At 52.7% G+C, this 23400-nt stretch overlaps 1 protein-coding gene across 1 annotated transcript; it reads right to left on the minus strand.

Moving 5' to 3' along the window:
• Positions 1-16781: 16781 nt before the first annotated feature.
• Positions 16782-22802, minus strand: MSX1 (msh homeobox 1). The gene is made up of 2 exons (XM_022567156.2): positions 21145-22802; positions 16782-18801 (listed from the first exon to the last, which is right to left on the minus strand). The coding sequence occupies exons 1-2, from the start codon at positions 21611-21613 to the stop codon at positions 18359-18361; spliced, it is 912 nt and encodes a 303-aa protein (XP_022422864.1). The 5' UTR covers positions 21614-22802; the 3' UTR covers positions 16782-18358.
• Positions 22803-23400: the final 598 nt, after the last annotated feature.

A 23400-nucleotide genomic window follows, 5' to 3' on the forward strand; every position in this document is an offset into this window, starting at 1 on the left:
TACAAAGCACTTGAACAGTTTGAGTGATGGACAGTAGTTATTATTATCTTCATTATCATCAATGGATTTATTATTATGTAAATGTCTCAAGAAAGGTTTCTATTTCCATATAAACACTGCAGATGAAACACATTTATTTCCACTTCCTCTAACAGTCCACTACAATAACAATAAAGGGATTTTTTAAAGGCATTCATCTATGAGAACAAAGGGTGCAGGAATCAAGAGATGTCCGTAAGGTTTGGGAAGATGGTGAATGAATGGGCAAGTGATACACAACCTAGCAGAGCCGGCTCAAGTGAATTCCAAGTCTTAGAGGAGAAAGTCTACACATGAGCTGGTCATACCCAGAACCAGAGGATAAGAGCTCAGAATTAGAGGCCCACGTGCCTCTAGAGATTGGGTGAGGGACGGGTGGAAGCAGAGGAGGACTGGTAGAAAGTCCTCCCTCACGTGCATCAAGATGTACACTCGTCTCCCATTCTAGTGAACCACTAGAGCTTTCTTCTCTAGAGAAATGGACCCAAACCGGCTCTGGATTCCAAGATATCAGATACATCTGAAGGAAGCAGGCTGACACACACCTGCCTGAAAACAGCATGAGGAGAAATTCTGCACTTACAATAATAAGACCACTTGGTGTCTTCCCCTACTCAGCTCTCAGAAACCTATTGGTCAGGCTCTACCCTCGAGGCCCTTCCCAGGGAAGAAACTGAAGTGATTCTCTCTGGGGTAAACCCACCAGTTTAAGGGGAAAGATCCACAGAAACTGTCATTTGGGCTGGATCACTGCCTTACTGCCCACCCAGGTAGCCCACCTGTCCACAAGACACGCCCATGCCCACAGAGCCTGTGGTCAACTTTTTTGTGCAAAGATGACCATCCCTTTGGGAAACACCTCTTAATGGGAAAGAAGAACTTGGAGAAAAAGAGAGACAATGCAGCAAGCAGAAGAAAATTTTTAAAATATAATTCAAAGCCTCAAACAGAGAAAATACTGCATCTGTGAAATAAGATGCTATAAAAAGGGGACATTCACAGAACACAGAAGCAGTCTTAAATATTACATGCATGACACAGGAATGAAAACATCAAGGAAAAGAATGAAGGATAAAATAGAAGAAATCTCCTAGAAAAGCACTGTAGAACCTAGGTGAGGAAAGATTAAAAAAAGATTTTTAAAGTGTTAAAGTATCTCTACAGTTATCAAGACAGTATAGTACTGGCACAAAAACAGAAATATAGATCAATGGAACAGGATAGAAAGCCCAGAGATAAACCCAGGCACGTATGGTCACCTTATCTTTGACAAAGGAGGCAAGAATATACAATGGAGAAATGACAGCCTCTTCAATAAGTGGTGCTGGGAAAACTGGACAGTTACATGTAAAAGAATGAAATTAGAACACACCCTAACACCATACACAAAAATAAACTCAAAATGGATTAAAGACCTAAATGTAAGACCGGACACTATAAAACTCTTAGGAGAAAACATAGGAAGAACACTCTATGACACAAATCACAGCAAGATCCTTTTTGACCCACCTCTTAGAGAAATGGAAATAACAACAAAAATAAACAAATGGGACCTAATGAAACTTAAAAGCTTTTGCATAGCAAAGGAAACCATAAATAAGACGAAGACAACCCTCAGAATGGGAGAAAATATTTGCAAACGAAGCAACTGACAAAGGATTAATCTCTAAAATTTACAAACGGCTCATGCAGGTCAATATCAAAAAAACAAACAACCCAATCCAAAAATGGGCAGAAGACCTAAATAGACATTTCTCCAAAGAAGATACACAGATGGCCAACAAACACATGAAAGGATGCTCAACATCACTAATCATTAGAGAAATGCAAATCAAAACTACAGTGAGCTATCACCTCACACCAATCAGAATGGCCATCATCAAAAAGTCTACAAACAGTAAATGCTGGAGAGGGTGTGGAGAAAAGGGAGGGAACCCTCTTGTACTCTTGGTGGGAATGTAAATTGATACAGCCACTATGGAGAACAGTACGGAGGGTCTTTATAAAACCTAAATATAGAACTACCATACGACCCAGCAATCCCACTACTGGGCATATACCCTGAGAAAAGCATAATTCAAAAAGAGTCATGTACCACAATGTTCACTGCAGCTCTACTTACAGTAGCCAGGACATGGAAGCAACCTAAGTGTCCATCGACAGATGAATGGATAAAGAAGATGTGGCACATAGATACAATGGAATATTACTCAGCCATAAAAAGGAACGAAATTGAGTTATTTGTAGTGAGGTGGATGGACCTAGAGTCTGTCATACAGAGTGAAGTCAGTCAAAAAGAGAAAAACAAATACCGTATGCTAACACATACATATGGAATCCAAAAAAAAAAAAAAAAGAGGTTCTGATGAACCTAGGGGCAGGAAAGGAATAAAGATGCAGACATAGAGAATGGACTTGAGGACTCAGGGAGAGGGAAGGGTAATCTGGGACGAAGTGAGAAAGTGGCATGGACTTATATACACTACCAAATGTCAACTAGATAGCTAGTGGGAAGCAGCCACATAGCACGCGAGACCAGCTCAGTGCTTTGTGACCACCTAGAGGGGTGGGATAGGGAGGGTGAGAGGGAGATGCAAGAGGGAGGAGGTACAGGGATATATGTATACGTATAGCTGATTCACTTTGTTATAAAGCAGAAACTAACACACCATTGTAAAGCAATTATACTCCAATAAAGGTGTTTGAAAAAAAAAAAAGAAAGAAAGAAATGCCGGTTAGGAGGCCATGAGAAGCAGAGATTGCAGTGATGCAGCTACAAGCTGAAGGATGTCAGGGATTGCTGGCAACCGTGGAAGCTGGAAGAGGCAAGGGAGGATTTTTCCCTCGAATCTTCAGAGGGAGTGTGGCCCTGCCAACATCTTGACTTCAGACTTCTAGCCTCCAGAACTAAGAGAGAATAAATTTCTGTTGTTTAAAAAAAAAAAAGTTAAAGTATCAATTTAAGCAGGTTAACAACCAAACGATAGGACATAATAGGAAGTCTGAAAGAGAAATGATCAGATTAACAATTCAGGTGCTTTCTTACAACTGAAGGCCATAGGTTTCCAGATTGAAATTACTCACCTGGGGCCCAACACAAAGAATAGAAAAGAATCACACCAAAGTACATGATGATGAAATCCCCAAGCAACAGGAATAAGGGAAGGATCCCAAATGCCTACAGAGAGATAAAATAGGAATCAGAATGACATCAGACCATCAGTAGCTGGAAGTGGGAAGACCACGGAGAAATGGTTCCAAGGTTGCTGGAGCAAATGTACAGGCAAACAAACTATCTTTGGAATGTGAGAGTGAAATGAAGACAATCTCAGTCATGCAAAATTTTGAAAAATTTACCTTCCATGCACCCTGCCTCAGAAAGTTACTGAAAGAGATCTACACCAACACACGAAATAAACCAAGCAAAAAAAAAAAAAAAAAAAAAAGCGTGAAACTCAGGAAATCAGGGATCCAACCCAGGAGAGGGGCAAAGGGAACTTCCTGGGTGATGGGAAAGAGATATTCAAGGCTGACAGTTGTGTAGTGGCCTAGATGGCAACCAGTGGTAAGAGGGTAATTCTCTCCAAGAGAAATGACTGCAAGGTGGAGAAAATGGATCTGAGACATTACCTGGTATGTGTGAATTTGCCCAGAAGAGTTTCCATTTCTGAAAAAGTGAGAAGATGAATTAACTACAGACACATAGGAAATTAAATAAAATGTAAAGGCAATTATCAACCCCAGAAAAAAGAAAAAGCTATACAAGACAGGAAATGTAATTAAAGTTAGCATACTATGTGGTATGATTGTGAACACAATTTACATGGTCATAATAATAAACACTGAATGTTGATTTAACAAAAAATGAAATTAGACTGGTGGGAGGATAACTGGGGGAACTAGTGTAAGAGCAAATTTCATCTTGGTAACAGAAAGTCCATTGATAATGTTTGATACAGAAAAAATCAAGAATTATTAGTGGGTTTCCCTGGTGGCGCAGTGGTTGAGAGTCTGCCTGCCGATGCAGGGGACACGGGTTCGTGCCCCGGGCCGGGAAGATCCCACATGCCGCAGAGCGGCTGGGCCCGTGAGCCATGGCCGCTGAGTCTGCGCATCCGGAGCCTGTGCTCCACAACGAGAGAGGCCACAATAGTGAGAGGCCCGCGTACCGCAAAAAAAAAAAAAAAAAAAAAAAAAGAATTATTAGTGTAGAGATATTACTTAGAAAGAGGGAAGAAAATGCCAAAAGGAATAACTAAAAGTTGAAAATGGTTGCATCTGGGCAGAAGAATTGAGGTGGGCAGGATGGAGGCTGCTCTTTGTCATTATAAGCCTTTTAAACCATTTGACTGTAAAAACTACACAAACTTACTTCTCTAATAAAAAGTCAAAAAAGTCAAAATTAATTCTAAAAAGTTTAAAAAAACCTATCATCTCTGGGGAGAAGAGTGGACATATGCTCTATACTCTGAGTACTCTTGTTTATTTTTCAGTGGGAATGTCTTTAAAGTATGGCTTATAGTAAAACAAAAACTAATTGTTTAGTGGGCAACAAAAAAGGATCTGGGATTTGAACCCAGGACTCTGACTCTCTGTGGGGAGCAAGGCTAGCCTCTAAGATGGGGGAGGGGAAAGTTGGACCAGCAAGACACATAGGGCTTGGAACAACAGACAGACAGTGAGGGGAGGGGGGCGGAATTCCCACTTGGGAAAAGACACAAAATATTTGGCTCAAAACAAGAAACCCACACAGAGATTTTGGTTTGAAGCTTTGGAAAACATTTGTTTTTGTTCCTCGTAAAAAGGGGATGACGAACCGAATTATTTGAAATGCGGTTTGAACAAGAAAAAAACTAATAACATTTCATTAGCATTATCTTACCAGGCTGTTACTAACAAGTCCAAAGACTGATTTTAAGAGTTCTGGCTCTGTATCATCTCCAGTGAAAACCATCAACACCAGGAGAGAGTTTGGGGTTTGTTTGTTTGTAGTTTGCTTTTTTCCCCAACATTCTTTCTTCTTATAAGTGTTTTACTTGATTTGTATTTTTGAAACCATATCCAGTGCTTTCAGAGCTTGCTAATGTGTTTAAAGGCACTTAAAGCAAGCGTGGCTGGATTGCATGGACATGGGCATTCCAGTCACACAGAGCTTAATTTGAATTCCAGATACAGGCTCATTAACTGCATGATCCTGAGCAACTGACTTACCCACTCTTGGCTCCAGTATTCCCTGAACAACTGGGACAAGATGCCGTGTCACATATTGATGTGTCCATTATACTAAAGAACAGGAGTAAGGAACCAAGTAGGTGCTCAGCAAACAAAAATCATTCTTTCTTTACCCTAACGACATACAGAAAAGTACCCAAATGCTAAGGACTTAAATAGCCATATCTTAATTTCATCCTAGCAGAATTTCCTACATTCACCTGTACTTTAAGAACTTCTGGGAAATCCTTGTCAAGAGTGATCTCACAGACATCACAGACTGAGGGCAAAAGCTTCTGTGAGAGCCTTAGCATTTAGTGGCCATGCCCTGGCCTGGGATCAGTGGTGAAACAGGGTCCAACTCGCTATTATGTCTTCAGGCTCCAGCTCATCCAAGTCCTGAAAAAACTAGAAAATAAAAAAGGCAGCCAGCTGTAATGCAGAAGGCAGATGCTAGGAAAAGCAGTCCAGTGTGAAAATGTGATGGGAACAGAGCACGGGTCCAGGAATCCAAACATCCGGGCTAATTCTAGTCCATTCCTCCCTGTGCAACCTTAGGCAAATACCCCAAACTTTCTGGCCCTTGGTCTCCTTGTTTGGCACAAGGGAGTTATAACTCCTGCTTTGTCAGCCTCGCTGATTTGGGGTGAGAGTCCACAAGAGGAGAGTGCAGCTGGGGGACATATCTGTGTGTCTTTTCCCCCGGTATTTGTCCTCCTCTCCTTTCTCTCCCACGCTGGCTGATGTTACAGCAGGGGTGCGCGGGAGAGCAGGAACCAACCCTCAGGCTTTCTGGCTTCTGTGTCCAGGAACCTGATCGTAGTGGTGAATTCTGAGACCTGACTAAGGCCCTGTCACTATTCCAAATATGTCACATGCACTGACTCATTTAATCCCCATACTGGTCCCATGAGGCAGGAATTACGACACCCATTACACAGATGAAAAAACTGTTAACTAGAGAAGCAAATAAACATGCCCAAGTCCACGTGGCCAGTTAGTGAGCAGCCAGCACTTGAACCCGAGCTTCCTGGCTCCAAGAATGGCTCTCAGCTCCACCAACATCAACTCCATGTGCACGCCAAGCCTGTCCCTCCTTTGAATCTCAAGGTGTCCTGCCTTCACTCTGGACAGGGACGTAGCAGGATGTGAGAGCTGCCAGGCCTGCACGGAAATGATGGCCTTTTCCTCCTTTACCATTTTCCCCTAAATCTCTGTTCCCGGGGCTGTCAGATGGGAAGCTGCTGACTTCTCAGCACCCATCTTCTTGCCTCCTGGGTATCCAGGTTTCCCAGGGCCTCCTCTGAGAAATGGGCAGCAGTGTGGACAGAGACCAAAAACTGGGCTCATTGTTCAGGGGCCCAGTTTGCCAGCCAGCTGCTCCCCCAGACCTGCAGGGCCTAGAGTTGCCCACAGAACCTCTCAGGGCTCCTCCTGTGTATGAGACGAGAAATCTTCATTTAATTAATAAATACTGAAGCCCTTACTATGCACTGAGCACTGTCCCAGGTGCTGGGGCACAGTCACTGCCTCATGGTGTTGAGAGTCAAGTTGGGAAGAGACAGGAAATACATAAACATGTAAACATACACTCTGCTCTCAGGTAGTGATTTATATGAAGAAAAACAAAGCAAGCTTAATCATGGTCATGCAGTGAAGACAATGCAATTTTAGACAGGGGGAGTAGGAAAGACTTCTCTGAGACACTGGAGCAGAAACCTGAGAGAGAGAAAGAGCATGCAGGCATACAAATACCCAGAGAAAAGCACTGCAGGCAAAGGCAACAGTAAGTGCAAAGGCCCTGGGGCAGGGGTATGTGTGCTGCGCTTGAGAGGCATCCAGAAGGCCAGAGGAGTTACCATCGCAAGAGTAATTGGGAAAGTCATAGGGGGCAGTGGGGCAGATCATGTAGGGCCTTGTAGGGTAAGGACTCTGCACTTCACTGTGAAGGAGATGGGAAGACATTGAGGCGTTTAGAGCTGGGGAGTGAAATGATCAGATTTCAAGTTTTTAAAGGTCCCTTCTGCAGCTGCTATGGAGAACTGGGCAGGATGGCCCAAGCAGCAAGCTAAAGGGTCTTAGAAACCGTTATATCAAAGCTCACTGAAGGCAAGGGGACAGCAGGGATGTTTGCTTTGGACTTAAGCTGGACAAGATGACCTGAGTGCCTGACCTCACTCTGATCCTCCGCCCAGTGAGACCCCCAGACTGTCACCAACTCTCTCTGGGCCTCAGTTTCCTCCTATGGCCCATCAGGACCTGCACCCATGACTGGCTGTCTCCGTGTCCAGCTAGCTCTCTGATTCTGAGCCTGGAACTCCCAGAATATGGCCGACACGTCACCCCTGAACCGAAGCAGCAGTTCCTGCTGGTGTGCTGCCAAGAGCACCTCCTTGTAAAGCTGGGGTTCGTGTGGGAGCCGGGCATCCCATTTTACGAAGACTTGATTATTAGCTGAGAGGTTGCTCTTACCTCTGCCCAGACCCCTGGAGGAGCAGCTCTGCGGGTCGGGTGAGCGATACTGAGCCTCCAGCAAGAAAAACCCACGAGCCACCCGGCACACGGGGGCAAGACTGGCTGCATAGTTTGTGGGGTCCAGGTCAAAGCGAAAATGCACAGCCCCTTTTTCAAAAAGCAGGGGTGAAAGTGTGCTAAAGGGGCTGACGTAGAAAGTGTTTGCCTCTCCCTGTGGCCTCACTGTTGTCCTGTAGAGGGGTTTCCTATGTGGTGTCACCCCCTTGCATTCACAGGGACACTGGCAGGTGTCTGGGGGGCCCCACGTGTGACCTGGCTGCAAGTGCCCACTCCACCAGCTGCCTGGCTCCCCCATCCTGCCAGCCACCAGACCTAACCAACGATGGGGAAGTCGAATCGGTCAGGTACCTCCTCTTCCCTCGGACCCCCTGCCCCGACCCTTGGCAAACGGGTGATCCCCAAGGGTGTTGCAATCTCTATGCTGGAATGTGCTGGGCTCCCGGATCAGGGCGGACAAGAGGCTCACCCCTCCCAAGTTGCCCATGGGACACGTTCGCCCACCATGCCCCACCTCCAGATGCCCTGGCATGTCTGCGCACCCTGGCACACTGGCCCCTGCCAGATGGAGAGAAGCAGCAGCAGTCACTGGGAGGGAGCAGAGGAGGAGGCTGGGTGGGTCCTGAGTTACCAGGAAGGAGGGGAGCAGACAGCCAAAAACTGTCCCGGGGAGGCAGCTGGAGACAGGTCCAAGACCCCAGCACATAAGACATCACTTACAAAATGTAAACTCAACGGCCAAATTCCTAAGGACTTTGAGATGGTGACTGCAGCATTAAACCCCCGGCCTGGGACCCTTCTGAGAGTGGGTCCCAGTGTGACCACACTGGTCACAGGCCCATGAAGCCGGCTCAGCATGAGAACAAAATCAGAATGGCCCCTGCAGGCAGGGGTAGGGGGTGGGCTTCATTCCATCAGAGAATTTCAGAGCTTCCATTCAATCCTGGTGAGGTGGGCCTGAATGCAGTGCTCGACCCACCCAGCTGCAGATGGAGACCAGTGGTAGGCACACCCTCCGAGGTGGAAACAAGGACTCCCCAGAATTCCACCCAGGAGGAGCAGATTTGACTCAGGAAAATGAAGACCCCCAAGATCAATGAACATCTGTAAAATTGTAGATCTTCAGGCACCAAGACTTCCTGAGCCTCTCCAGAGGCCACTCAGCAAGACAGTGCGCGCTCTCTCTCTCTCTCTCTCTCTCTCTGCTGCATGCTCTGATACCTTCAGCCGGTCCATCCAAACTGCATACCTCGTCCTTCCTTAAATGGATGTGCTGGTGGGAGGCAGACATAGATCTAAGCAATCACCTGAAACCAGTCCATCTGGAGTCAGCTGGGGTGTCATGGAATGACTCAGGTTTGCCTTCTCACCCCAGATTTACCCTGTCATGCACTGAGGGGCCATGGCAGGGCACTGGGCCTCAGTTCCCTCATCTGTAAAATGGGCACAGTGAGAACCTGTCCCAACTGCACGCTAGATGATGAAAATCAAAGGAGACCAGATTTGTGAATTCGGTTTAAAAGCAGAGATGTCTGTTTTCCAGACAAATCATGCCAGTGCCTTTCCACTGCCAAAGGATGCTCGAAGCCGCAAAATTCTACCCACGTCAGTGATGGGGGACCTTTGCATTTCCTGGTCCCTTGGCCTGGAGGTCCTTTATTCTATTAAAATGTTCCCTACATCCCCCGTCAGGGATCCCATGCTCCCAGTCACATCCTCATCGTACCACCTGGCTTGTCAACATCTGTTTTCACGTCATTGTTAGTGCCAGCAGCCTCCACTCTCAGCCCGAGCTGCTCAGGGACCAGCACCTTGTCTTGTCACAGCATTGTCCCCAACACCTCTCCCGGCTTGCCTGACACAATGAACACTCATCAAATGAGTGGGTGGCCCAGGGTCTCTAGTGGTCACTTTACACCTTTTAACATAAGAAATTATCTTAATCACATCAAAAATAAAAGGTGAGAAAGGGAAAAGAATTGGGGCGGGGTGAAGGAAGGGTAAGAAGAACGTCCTTTCAGGGTCCTCACCACCTTTCCCTGCCTCCTCCAGCCCGGCTATCAGGGGACCTATGGAGTCAGACTGAGGGCTCCCCTTCTAGCAATCGAGGCCAGGACGCAGGCGGTGCACCTGCCCCAAGCTCTCATCCACGAACCCAGTAGCGTTTACTGGGCCAGGGGGTCCGCTGACCGGGCCTCTCGGATCCGCCGCCCCATCCCCGGACCCTGAGCAGTTCGATTTGACCTGGATGAGCCTCAGATATCAGCCGACAGGCGTTTTAAGAGTGCAGAAATATTCGCAGGGCGCCTCCTTGCGTTCCCCCGCCCAAATCAATGCGCCCTGAAGTTTCCAGCTCAGGCCTCACCTTCCGAATTTCTCCTTCGAAACCACCTCCCGTCCCCAAGGCTGCCCGGTCCCAGCGTGGAGGAAAACTGGTTATCCCGGTCAAGAGTCCAGGTTCCTGAGGGTTCACCCGGAAGCTGCTTAGTGACCTTGGACGGGTCACTTGACATGTGTGGAGCACAACTGACGTGTCTAAGAAAGGGAGTAAAGACAATCTTTTCTTTGAAGGTCACAGGGTGAATTAAGTGAAATAGCGCGTGTTACACGCCTGGCACAGCGTCTGGCTCAGAGTAAGCGCTCATTTAGAGGATGCGGCACTTTCTTCCCCACCCGGGGCTGTACTGGGCGCTGGCATAAAACAATCTATCAAACCACAGCCTGCCCTCAGCTCACAGGAGGAAACGATGTTGACAGATGTGCTTGGTGCAAGACTTGAAGCATGAATAAAGTGGGGGTCAGGGCAGGGAGCTCAGGCTCCACCTTTGTTAATAACACCAAAGGAGCAGATATTATTCAGATAATTGAGGTGGGGGTATCTTCACTCTCTGGACATGTAGTCCCTTCCCTCCATGTGCCCACCCTGCACTCACACAGCCCCGAGAGTGAGTGCTTCCCCAACTTTTGCGCCCTGGGCACCTGGCTTGACTTGCCGGGTGTGGCTTGGAATCTTGTCTAGCCACGTGGCCCTGGGCAAGTACCTTCACTTCGCTGGGCAGCAGTGTGCTGCTGTGTGCAAAGCGGTAACGATAAGAATCCTGTCGTTGGTTCGTGAGGATTAAATGCGACTGTGCAAGGCAGACGTTGGGCGCAGAGTCATGTACCCGCCCCTGCCCAATAGCAGGCAATCTTCTTCCTTCGCTGGCGTCCAGGCCTCAGTCTCCTAAACTGCGAGATGGATCCAGGGCAGGCCCTGGTGGACGGCTGAGCTCCGGGAGCGCACTCCGGGGCGGGGCCGCACAGCTGGCGCACAGCTGGGCCTCGGGAGCCAGGCCGGGTGTCAGAGGGAGGGGCGGGGGAGCGTAGTTTTGAGCTGCGGTCGCCGCGGGGGGTGTCCGCGGCGGACTCCGCCCCACAGCTGAGGCCCAGCTGGCTCTAGGGCTGGCGCGGCCGGGTTCCAGGGACTCCAGGGCGGGACCAGGGCGCCGGGGGGCGGGGTCTCGAATCTGAATGAGCTCCGAAGGGAAGAGAAACTACAGTGGGGCCTGGGGCTTGCCTCACCCCGCCGGGTTGCCAAGCTTCTCCAGAAACTCTCTCCGAAGGTGTCGGAGTGGGGAGAGGCGCAGAAGAGAAGGAAGGTTATCAAGAAAAAAGCATCTCTTCAGCGGTCACCCTGGTCCAAGTCGCCATCACTTTCCCTCTAACTGGGGCCCGCGGTCCCTCCTATTCTGCCCCCACCGTTCTCCTCGCTAACATCTCCCAGAGCTTCAGAAACTGCAAAGCGGACCCTGTAGGCCTCCTACTCTTAATTCGACAGAGGCCAGTTTCAGCCTTGGCTAGCCTCTTCCCGCCTCAGGGCCTTTGCACTGGCTGGTCCCTCTCCACGGGAGATACTTCCCTTGGCTCCTTTTTTAAGTAGCATCCCCAAACGCAGAGTTCAGCCTTCCCTCGGGGTAGCTCACCTGAGTGTCGTCAAAGTGACAGGGGCCGAGGAGTCCTGAAGGTGCCTGGCTGGGGAGGCAGGGAAGTGGCCCCGCGCAGAGGAGGCTTTGAGGTCGCGCCCCCATCTACCAAAATCTACACCACCCAGCCCCTGGTAAACAGGGCAAAGACAGCCTGCAGCGCCCCGCGTGCGTGCACGCACAGACTCGCAGCGCCGAGCACGGAAAACCTCACCCAGACCGCAGCCCCGCGCGTCTGCAAAACCCGCTTCCCATGGGTGGGGAAGGAGGCAGCCCCTGCGGTCCTACAGCAACGAGTTGGGATCCAGCCACCGCTCGGCGCTCGCCTGGAGCCATAGTTTCCTGGCCTAGAAAATGGGCAGCAAAGGGAGCCGCGGCAGGGCTGCTGCCCGGACCCACTCAGCCTCTGGTCGGGGCGGATCATTCTCTCTGCTCCCAGTCAGCCCGTTGAATTCGCTTTTACTACCTGCAAACACAGGTCTTTATTACACCCCGCCACGATGCTCTAGGCCCTGTGAGCCAGGCTTTAGGGGCAGATTCCATAGGTTCCAAGAGGAGCATCAACTTGCTAGAATTCACCATCCAGAAAGGCATAAACCTGGATTCCAGCCCCCATGTCTGAGTCGTCAGCCCCGACTCTTTCGGATTCTCTAGGAAAGTACACACGCACACACCTCAAATACTCATAATCAAGGGTAATTCCTGGCAGTGCGAGGCATCTCACAAGCACTTTATTTCATTTTATACTCTTAATAATTCAAAGGGATTGTTGCCACATTCCACACTTTCTCTACAGGGAAAGGCTCAGAGAGGTTAAGTAACTTGCCCAAGTTCACACAGCTAATAAGTACCAAAACCAGGATTCCTAAGACCAGATGGTCTGACTCCAGCGGTAAACTGGCTGCTTCTAGGAGCACCGCCTTCTCGGTTGGGGGCAGGACGGGGGTGTCTGAATGGCTATTCCAGATCTTGGGCCTGGGTTCAGCGGAGCACATGCAGGATGTCGGATCTGATTCCTGGGAAGGCGTTGGAGACTCTGCGGAGGCACAAGGCGGGTGTGTGAGATGGAGGGTTGGGGGGAGGGTGTTTCCAAGGAGGACCCCCGGGATGAGAAAGAAAAGCTGAAGTCACCCCGGGGTACTTGGGAGTGCCTAGCATTCCTGTGGGCGATTCTTGATGCCTCCCAGGAAAAGCTTTTACATCCTGGGATTGATCCCACGCACGCGCGCTGGGCACCTTCCCTCACGGTGTCCTCCACGCAGCAGATGTCCCCCCAACCGCATCCGCTGTGCTCTAGGCTATGCGGCTCGCTCCTCTGTGGAGCCCTGTGGCGCAGTCTCTGAGTGGCTTCTCTCGGCCTCTGCCTGAAGTCTCTTTCTGCGGGCTGGAAGTCTCTCAGTACATCATTTCTCAGTTTATCTCCCCCCAGTCAATGTCTATCAGTGGGTGTCCCCCCCTCAAGAGTATGTGTAAATATCAGTGTCACCCGGTGCTAAGTGACAGAACTCCCGTAGGACGTTGGAGCGTAGCCTTGATGTGTCTCTATGAACCGGAGCCGTGTTCATTGGAATGCGTGTATGTTGATTGTGGGCGTTGGGTGTGTGCTGTGTGTGTTTGGTTGGGTATATGTGTTGGTTTTATGTGTACACAGTGTGCAGCGTACGTTGGTTTTGTGTGGTTGGGTGTCTGTGTGGCTTGGTTGTGTATGTGTTGTGTGTGTCGAATTGCATGTGTTTGGGAAGTGCCGTTTGTGTGTGTGTGTATTTGTTGACTGTGTGGGTCTGTGTGCTGGGTGTGTATGGTTGGTGATGTGTGCTGGTTCTGTTTGTGTGTGGGATGAGTGTTGATTGGATGTGTGTTGGGTATCTGTGTTGGTTGTAACATGTTTTGCATGTGTCAGTTCTGTGTGTGTGTTAGATGTATGTTTGTTGTGCTGTGTGTTGGTGTGTTGTATATGCGTTGATGATATATGTTCGTGTGTGTGTGTGCGTGCGTGCTTGCGCGCGCAAGAGCAAGCGCTCTCTGTCGCCGAGGGAGCCTAGTCCAGCGTCAGGCTCAGCGCAGCAAGGGACAGGGGCTGGCGAGAGCAGGGGCTGTGGGCCTGCGGGGCCGCGGGAGGGCGCTGTGGAGGAGGCAGGCCAGTGTGATGAGAGGGTCGCCGAAGGCGTGGAGCGGGGGTGCTGTGCACGGCCGCAGTGGGAGCTGAGTGGAGCGTAAGGAAATCCAAGAGTCTGGGCCGGGCGAGCTGGGGTGCTCTGAAGAATGGACACCGGGCGGGGGTAGGTTAAGGTGTTTGTCCCGGCGGCGGGCGGCGGGGCTGGGGGAGTGTCCCGGCCCGGCTGCGGTGTGAGCTGCTGAGCGGGCGGGGACAGAGCCGAGGAGGCTGCACGGCCCAGGGGGCCAGGCCAGGCCGGCGCCAGCCGCCTAGTTGAAAGGCGGCCGCGGCCTCTCCTCTCTGCTTCCCGTTGCGCCCCCGAGGGCTCCAGGCTGGGCGCAGGCCGAGGCCAGGCCGGCCTCACCTCCGCGCCGTGGGTCACTAGGGAGCATTGGTCGGCGCGTGGCCCGGGGCCAGCCTCACAGCGGTAGGATTCGCACTCATGGCTCCCGCCTCGTGCCTCGTGAGTAACTGTCTTCACTGGGTCTCCTGAGAGAGCTGGACCTTCAGCCCCGGGTCACAGAGCAGAGAAAGGAACCCTAGAACTAGGCCCTCTTAGCGCGAGCTCTCCAGCCCCACCCCAGCCTCGCAGGTCCCTGGCCGCCCGGGCCCCGCTGACCTGCACCCAGAGCTAGGAGCGCCCAAGGTCCCCCGCCGCCCGGTAATCTCGGTTCTCCGCGGGCTTCCACGCCATGGGCTTTGGTCTCGCCAGAGTGGTCAGAAGCTGAGTTTTGCAGATTGAGACGTCCGTCTCCTCCCCAACAAAACGAAAACGCATTCACAGACAGCGTGCAGGGCAGGTGAGATGCCCCTCTTGTTCCCCAAGGGACAGCGCTTACTTGTGGTCAGGGCTGGAAGGAGTTAAATTCGTAGAGCTAGGGCCTGAGTTCTGAGCGGCCGGTTTTCCCAGCCCCAAATTGCTGGCCCGGACTCTGTGACCCTCAACGAGAGGGAGCTGGGCAGTACCGGGAAAGCGTGGATCCCCGAGTGGAATCTGTGTTCGGAATCCTTGCTCTCCCCCTTATTGGCTGTGTGACCTTGGGAAAACCGCGTAACCTCTCTGAACCGTAGTGCTCTCCCTTGTAAAAAATCTCCTAGGGTTGTTGGGAGGCGCGGGGGAGGTGGCGTGCGCCTGAACTCCAGCGCACAGTAGGCTGCGTTAAGTGCTGGCTCCTCCTCCATCACAAAGTACAAGCGAGGTAGGTGGCGACTCCGCCGTGATTGACCCGACGTTTCCTGCCAGGCAAGGAAATCGATCCTTAAAGGACCAGACCCGGGAACCCCTGCCCACTCCGCCCTCGCTTGATAAGCAAGCAACTGCGTTCCAAGGACTGGGCTGGACAAGAAGCAGTGCCCCAGCCCCGCCTCGAATTCCCGCCGGACCCGGCTGAATCTGGCTCAGGGTCCTCACCCCACAGCGGCGCGCCGCCCTGATCCCGCAAACATTTATTGAGCACCTTATGTGTGCACGCCCTATCGTGGGAGGGAATTCAGAAACAAAAGCAAGGAGGCAAAGAAAAGGCTGAACGAAAAGAAACAAAAATGGGGAAACCAGGGGACATAGGAGTGGAAGGAGACCCGGACCCAAGGCTTGCAGAAGGGCTGGGGTGCGCGCGGAAGCGGGCTCGGGCGGGGGTCCCAGGGCGGTGGCCGGTTCCATACTGGCTGAGGCGCTGGGTGGGGGAAGGGGGCGCGCCCACTTCGCCTGCAGCTACCGCCAAGCTGGAGCCTCGGTGCGTCTGCTGAGCGCGAACAGTTGCTCATTACTGCAATTATGTTGCTCTAAGGTTGCCTGGACCCTAAATTGCCAAGTTTCGAGGAGCCAGGAGGCCCGGGAGCCCGGGCCGGAGGAGATACCCGATCCTGCCCCGCCATTCCCCTATCCCGCACGGGTGGAAAAGATTCCAGTTTGCCGACGCACCGTGAGCTGAGAAAATTCAGACCGCCCCGTATAACCCGGGCGCCCTCCCGCGCAAGGGCTCGTTGACGCTTCCCCAAAATCCTGGGGGCGGGGGAAGGATTCCCAGGACCATTTCGCAGATGAGAAAACAGGACTGGAGAGACAGAGTGATCTTCCCTACCCAAAAAGTCAGGCAGCTAGGAAGTGGCAGGGCTGGGATCAACCACATGGGCTTCTCTGACTTCAAGTTCAGTACAACCCCCAAGACAGGAGAGTCGCCAGGCGTGTTCCAGAAAGGAACCCGGAAGATTTGTGGAAGCCAGGGTGTCCTGCGCGCGGTCACTCGGGATGCTGTGTTTATAGAGGGGGGAAATATCCTTTCAGTGTCTGCAAGACATAGTGATGTACCTAAGCCCCTTTAAGGGGCCGCGTGGGCATACGGAGTACAAGACATTTTAAAATGTAACTCCCCTATCTTGGGGATGAAGAGGCCCAACTCGGGTTATGGCCGTGCTTGTGCCAGCCCAGAGGCCGGGGACTGCCTGGTCATCGGAACTGCACTCCACAGCAAGCTTGCTTTCTTTTCCTTGGGAGGGGAGTTGTGACAAGTTCAGGCTGCAGCGCCAGCCGCGGGGACAGAGCCTTTGCCAGAGCTACCTAGACTGCAGGATCCGAGACCCACGGTACCCCGGAACTTGCCCGGCACTAGCCGAGAGCCCACCTGGGGCGCGTGCGCGGAACCCTGCGCTCTCTTGGAATTCGAGGCTGACCTCCCCTAGGGCTAGAAGCCGCGCAGTGCGCCACAGACTCGGTTTCCACATCGTGAGACGTCTCTATCCATGGAGACGTCCACCCTCCCCGAGTCCAACGCCAGGTAACTTCGAGTTCTGACAACCCTTGGTTTGTTGGCTTCCCGTCGCAAAGGCTCGAGCAAAGGCTGCCGGGGGGCTGCCCAGCGTGGAGTTTGGAGGCGCCGCCACTGCCGGACAGAGGGGGAGGGGGGGAGGGGCGCAGATCTGGTGAGAATTAAGCCAGGGCCCCCAACTCGAAAGAGAACAGAGCGGGGCCTGGAACATAGTAAGCTTTATTTGCTGGAGGTCATTTTCTGCCTTCAACATCCTCACAGAATTGCCCCCAGAAGGCTAAACCTGGCGCTCGTTCAAATATCTTCTCCTGGTAGCCTGAATATAACCTACTATATATAAAAGAAAAACCAAGTTTGTAGGCAGGGCTCATGCAAAGGACACACCAAGGCGGGAAGTATATGGTCGCCCTGGGTTTTCGGTAAAGATTTTTTTTTTTAAGGGTCGTAACAGGAAGTGTGAAGGCGCTCACATTCTGGGAGCTCAAAAATTAGTTCCGCAAACCGCGTCTACACGGGCGCGGCGATTTAGAGAAGCAAAGCAATGCCTCTCCACCCCCCACTTGGCCTCCTGTGGGAAAAACAGGTTTGCGGGGGTGGGAATTGTCTGGATTAGCTGTCTGCAGTCATCAAACCATTTGGGTGATTCGCTTTGTTTTCATAGACAGGTTAAAAGGGGAGAAAAAAGAAAGAGTCGGTTATGGGTCGCCTGAGCAAGTGTCGATTTCAGCTTAAAGTGAATTGGAAAATTGAGCCTAATTATCCTAGGTAATTGCTTCAATTCTCCACTTGACTTTGCTAACGCAGATCGGTCCTGTGTGTTCAAAAAGACACCCCCCTCTGTCCCTGAATATCCTGTTGTCACCTTTGAAAAGTTGCTGGCATCAAACTACCATCAAACTGAAAGCAACTGTACACGTGAAGAGATGGCAAGAAGTCAAATTAAAAGACTAAATCAATAAGGAGATAATTTCTTGTAGCTTAAAATTAATTTATTTAACAAATATAGCTATAATATAAATGATAATAAAATTTCAAATATACAGTATATTACAACAATCCCTTCCAAAGGGAATCTTGAGAGCCACCCAAATGTACTGTTAAATAGAAACAGAATTTTTAATTTTTATTTTACAATTTCTTTCTGGTACTGGTAAGAGAGAGGTCCTTTCAACCTACCTTTGTCACGCATCTGTGTATCCCTCCCCCCAAAAGCAAATGTTTTGCTGTTGAAGTTCTCTTAAGTTTTCCAGTGGAAGGACCTGGGATCCGTCTCCCCTGTTAAGTTCTCTTTCTCTCCCACTGTTCCCTTTTCCGACATCTTCAGACATGAATTTCTCTGTGCTTTTTCCTGCCTGGTGCAGGAGGCACGGCCTCTAGTTCTGGTGCAACCACTAACTCTGCTGGGGACTGTGGATACATTTCTCAGCCTCTCTGGCCTCGGTTCCCCCATCTATAACTCGAGGGGGTAGATCTAGCTTCTAGAAGAGCGTTATGGGACCCTTCTAGCCGCTTTGGGGGAAGGGATCAGACTTCAGAGAGTGAACTCAGGGGTCAACCGAGAGGAGAAACCAGAGCAGTGTAGGGGTTAAAGGGAAGGAGCCAGGTGGGGCCGAGCAGGGGAGCGCCTTGGGGGAAGGCTCCTGCTGCTTGCTGGAGAGATCGGCTGGCACCACAGGTAGGCGACCCTGGGCCCTCTATGTCAGGTGGTACATGCTGTAGCCTACGTGGGCTGTGTAGAGTCCCACGGGCGCCACGGGCAGCGCGGCGCGCTGGAAGGGGCTGGAGGCACCGTAGAGCGAGGCGCCCGCGGCGGCCGCTACGGCCGCGGGGCCGCCGAGGGGGAAGGACAGACCGAAGGCTGCGGGGGGCAGCATGGGTTTGGCGGCCATCTTCAGCTTCTCCAGCTCTGCCTCCTGCAGTCTCTTGGCCTTGGCGCGGCGGTTCTGAAACCAGATCTTCACCTGCGTCTCCGTGAGGCTGAGCGAGCTGGAGAACTCGGCGCGCTCGGCGATGGACAGGTACTGCTTCTGGCGGAACTTGCGCTCCAGCGCCAGCAGCTGGGCTGTGGTGAAGGGCGTCCGCGGCTTGCGGTTGGTCTTGTGCTTGCGCAGGGTGCAGGCCGGGGGGCTCAGCCGCCCTAGGGGGCCGAGAGAGAGAAACGCAGGAGGTTAAGACACCCGCGCGGGAGAGTCATCGGCCCATAAATGGGAATAATATTAAATTACAACACCCGCTCTTCATTTGCGTGGAGCACCTCAGCGCCAGGCACCATGAGAAGCGCTTGGAAAATATTTTCTCCAATTCCCACCGCAGCCCCTCAGGGTAGATGTTCTTGTCTACCTTTTGCAAATGAGGAAACTAAGATTCCAGGTGACACGAGCGCATGTTCAAGGCCCGAAATAACTGGGGAGAGGCGGGACAGCCCTTAAAGCTAGACGGCCGCTTAAGAAGGCCTTTCTCAGTGGGGCCTTCTCCACCGCCACACCATGCACATTGGGACGGTGGATGTTAGAAGGGTGAAACGCACGGAAAGAGGCCCTGCACCCAGCCCGGGATCCCGTTTAGTTTTAGGCGTTGGCCGAACATTTATCTGTGCCCACTAAGTGGTCAGCGCTGGGCTAGGCCGTTCTGTGGCCTGGAATCCAGATCTCTGATTTCCACTCTTTCCCTTGGAACAATGCGTTCCTACAGGGTTCTAAGCTCGGTCCCTGCTGACTGGAGGTGGAGCGACCCCGGATGTCACGAATGTCGCACCACGGCCAAGTCTCAAATATAAAAAGTGCCATGGTTTGAGGAGGCGCTTCATCTTAACGGGGCTGCTTCTTCTGATGGTCTCAATTGTCTCCTGCGCCTCTCCCACCCCCAGTGCCTTGGCCTCTGGTCACTTTCAAATGTGTGTGGGGGGGGGGGATGTGCCTCAGTCCGCAGAGATCAACACTGCTGGTGCCGAGATGTCTTTTTCTTATGGCTTCAAAATATACCTCGAGGATGGGCTGTGAGCGAGCACCACCTCAGAGGGCTCATGCAGGTCCGGGACAGGGTCTGCGGGGCCAGTCAACCCCTGCCACACCCAGCAGCTGCGGCCAGTTAAAACAGGGACCAAAATTATTCCCAGGACAACAGAGATCCCGTCGACTTTGGGTCGGGACCCAGGCCCTAAAAGAATCCTCGAGTCCTGGAAAGGACGCTTTGCCTGTCCAGCAGCTGCTCTCGGGGGAGCAATTAATTCAAATCGAGGATGTTTCACCAGGCGGGTTTTGCCTAATTATGCAATGTTTTTTGCACGCTTAAAAAAAAAAAAAAGATCCTTTGGGCTCTCAGGCCACCAGGATGTGAGTCAAACGAAATCTCGTGTTAACATCCCTGCTTCTTCCCTGGTCGAGACCATTGAGAGTCCGGGAAGCAGTTGGCCCCTGACTCGCTTTCCGCCGGGCCACCCGAGGGGCGGGCGCCGAGGGAAACGTCACTCCCTTCGGTAGCAACAACCCAGCGCTGGGCCACCTTCTCCGGCCGTTAGGCCCAGGGAGGGGCTGGCCTTTCAAAGACGTTTAATCCCCAGATAAAAATCATTCCTCAGCATCACGCCATTGAATTCGGGTTGCTATTATGCCGCGCAAAATAATCAGAGGAAACGAGGAAAACTTGGGAATTTCCCGTGCTCCTGAAATATCTCCGAGTGTGTTCGCTGCGCAGAGAAGCCAGGGGGCCCGGAGGACTTGGAACGACCCCGGAGGCGTCTTTGGCGGCTGGAGTCAGCTTCCATGACCCAGTCCGAGACATTTGGGAGCTCCCTACCATGTTGGAGGGGGCGCCTCCCACTAACTGACTTGGTGCCCCGCCCCCTCCGCTGGAACCTGAGCGCCCCCTCCCCCTAAATGATCCATCCACCCAGAGCACCAAGTGTCTACCTGAAACACGAAGGTGTGGGGGGAGGATTTTGCAAGAGATTAGGAAATACTTCGGGCAAATAAATACTTTGGGGGGGTTGGAAAAGGGGAGGGGCGCACCAGGCTTCAACTATGAGAAAGTGAAACTCTGAGCACTGGAAAGGTGTCCGCACCCCTAGAACCCACCCGTTGCCGGAACGGCGAAGTAACAGGGCTTAGGGTCTGAAAGAGGAGCCAGGCGGGACTCCTGGGGTCGTTTGGGGGGTGGGAGGGGCAGGAGGAGAGGGTGCCCAGACACCCGTGTCCTACAAGTGAATTCCTATCCGCAGCGTCGCCTAGCCAAGGCGAGGAGCCCGCGAAAGTGGACCGACTGCTGGGCCTCAGCCAGGCCTCAACCCTCTTCCTGGGTGGGAGTGGGGTGAGGCATCAACCGCCGGCCTCCCCGCCAACCCATCTGCCTGCACGGGCCCCCGGTACCGGGCTGCAGGTACGCAGACGCCCGAGACAAGCAGGCGCCGGCGCGCGACCTGGCGCCCTCGGGTCCCGCACCCCCGCTGGCCCCCTCCCCCGCCGCCTGGGTTCTGGCTACTCACTGGCCGGGGGCGGAGAGAAGCGGGGGTTCTGCAACCACGGGGTCCTCTCGGGCTTCTCGGGGCTCTCGGCTTTGACGAGCGCATCTTCTGGCAGCTTGAGGAGTCCTCCCACCGAGAAATGGCCGAGCGGCCGCGGCGAGGACGGCGCATCCGGGGCGCCCAACGACCCGGGCCGGGAGCCCAGAGGCTGCGCGGAGCCGCCCGCCGCCTGTGCGCCCTCGGAGGCCGCCAGGACGCTGTCTTTGGCCCCGGGCTTCCTGTGATCGGCCATGAGCGCCTCCACGCTGAAGGGCAGAAGCGAAGGGGACACTTTGGGCTTGGCCCCCTCCTCGTCTGCGCCCATGGCGGCCGCCGTGGCCGTGGTGGTGCTGGGGGTCTGGCCCCCGCCGCCCCCCGCCGGCTTGCCGAAGGCGGAGTCCTCCACTTTGACACCGAGTGGCAAAGAAGTCATGTCAGCAGCCGGGGCCATGCAGAGCCGGGCCCCCCCTCCAGCCTCAGCTCCGGCCAACCGCCGGGCATGAGCTTCGGGCGGGCTGGGAGCGCGGCCGGCCTCTGGGATTGCCCGGGGCCCTGGCCGGGCGGGCCCTCCCGCGCGCTCCTCCCGCCCCTCCCCAGAAGACCAGCTCCGGCGCTCCGGGCCTGCTTATCCGCTGGCGCCGCCGCGCAGGCCGAGTTCCCGGGCGCACCAGCCGGCTCCGGGTCGGGCCGCGGCTCCCCAGAGAACTTGTTAATAAGGCGAGGCCAGTGCGGCGGCGGCCAATCAGAGCGCGAGGGGGCGGTCCCGGCGCGATCCATTGGGCCCCGCTCCGGCGGACTCGATCGGAGGCGCGCTGGGCCTCGGGGCGCGCAGGGCTGGGTCCGGCCCCGGGAGGGCAGAGGAGGGGAGGGGGCGCTCGAGAAACGTTCCTCTGCGCTAAAGCCCGCGCCGCCTGTCCCTGTGTGGTTCCTCCTGGGTCTCTATTTTACTGTGTTCCTGGGGGACTTTCCCTTGTTCTCAGTCCTTCTCTTCTGCTCTTCCCTCTCCTCCCCTTCCTTTATCGCCCCTCTTTCCCAATGCCTCCCTTTTTTCTCTACCCCTTTCCTGTTTCTCTCTCCTACCTCTCCCCTTACCTTTCTGTTCAGTCAGTTGCTGTGTCTGTTTCTACCCAGTGGATAGTGGAGGACAGTCCTCCTCCAATATCTCCCGCCCCTCTTCTCTACCACGATAATTTGTGTTGAAGCCATTTCTTATATATTCTTTTTATAGTTTAAAAAATCTGCAGGGTCATTTATTATAGTAGAAAGGCATAACATTAATTTCTTCTTTAAGCATTCATTTTCTTCTGTTCCAATCTTCAAAACTTTACCTCTGCGTAAAAGTGGGCCTTTGTCTCCTAAGCGCTGGACTGAAGTTTGCCCAAGAAGCCACGCTCCCGTGGTGCTATGGATGTTAACAATAAGAATACATTATGTTATCTGGAATGGATAATCGAGTTTCATACCCGATGTGTACTTTCCAGCTGTGAACTTTCAGGAGGATTACAGCACCTATACCGACGACCGGCTCGGGGACGAAGCTGATTCTTTTGATACAGAACTTATTGAATATAAAACCAACAGAAACATCAACAAAACACTGATCTGGCCTTAACGTAACCTCGATCAGCGTGTCCGCAAAAACAATAACAGTCCCTATCTCTGGATCGCTGATCTTGTGTGTGTGTGTGTGTGTGTGTGTGTATGTGTTGGGGGTGGGGGAGGCGCATTTGGGAGAGACGGCCAAGAAAAGAGGACTGCTCCTGGGACGGATCCTTGGTGCTGGGCTTGAGAATTTTTATTTTGCCAATTTCGGAGGAAACGTGATTTTATTTTTGCTGTTAAAAGATAGAGGAAAATGAGTTGGGGGTGTGGGGAGACGGAGGATCTACACAAACTCGGCTCGGGGCTCGGCGGTTTTCTGAACCTCTTTTTTATGGCTTCTTATCCCGGGGCCCAGGCCGGCGGCTCCCGGGGAGCTGGCGGCAGTGATTGGCGGCTCACCGGGACCGGCCATTGATGGCTGCGGGGTTCTAATCTCCAGGAAACACAAGGGGCTGCCGTGGCCATTTAGGGGTAATTATCCGAGCGCGGAGGGACAGCGAATTCCCTCGCCTTTTAACTGGGCGCAATAAAAGCTGTAGATTAGGGGCATCCAGATTAAGGAAAATGAATTACTAGAGAGGGAACTTTATTACCCGGACGGCGTCCGGGGTCTGGCAGGAAGGGTCGGGCTGTGGA

The sequence above is a fragment of the Delphinapterus leucas genome, chromosome 5 (assembly GCF_059928025.1).
Source record: "Delphinapterus leucas isolate spDelLeu-1000000601 "Yukka" chromosome 5, BTC_Dleu_Yukka2, whole genome shotgun sequence".
Taxonomy (NCBI): Eukaryota; Metazoa; Chordata; class Mammalia; order Artiodactyla; family Monodontidae; genus Delphinapterus; species Delphinapterus leucas.

Excerpts from the sequence above, each read along its gene's own strand:
- MSX1 (XM_022567156.2), bottom strand. The coding sequence starts at position 21,613 with ATGGCCCCGGCTGCTGACATGACTTCTTTGCCACTCGGTGTCAAAGTG. Across the intron at positions 18,802-21,144 it reads CTTCTCTCCGCCCCCGGCCA|GGCGGCTGAGCCCCCCGGCC; the intron begins GTGAGTAGCCAG and ends TCGGCCCCCTAG.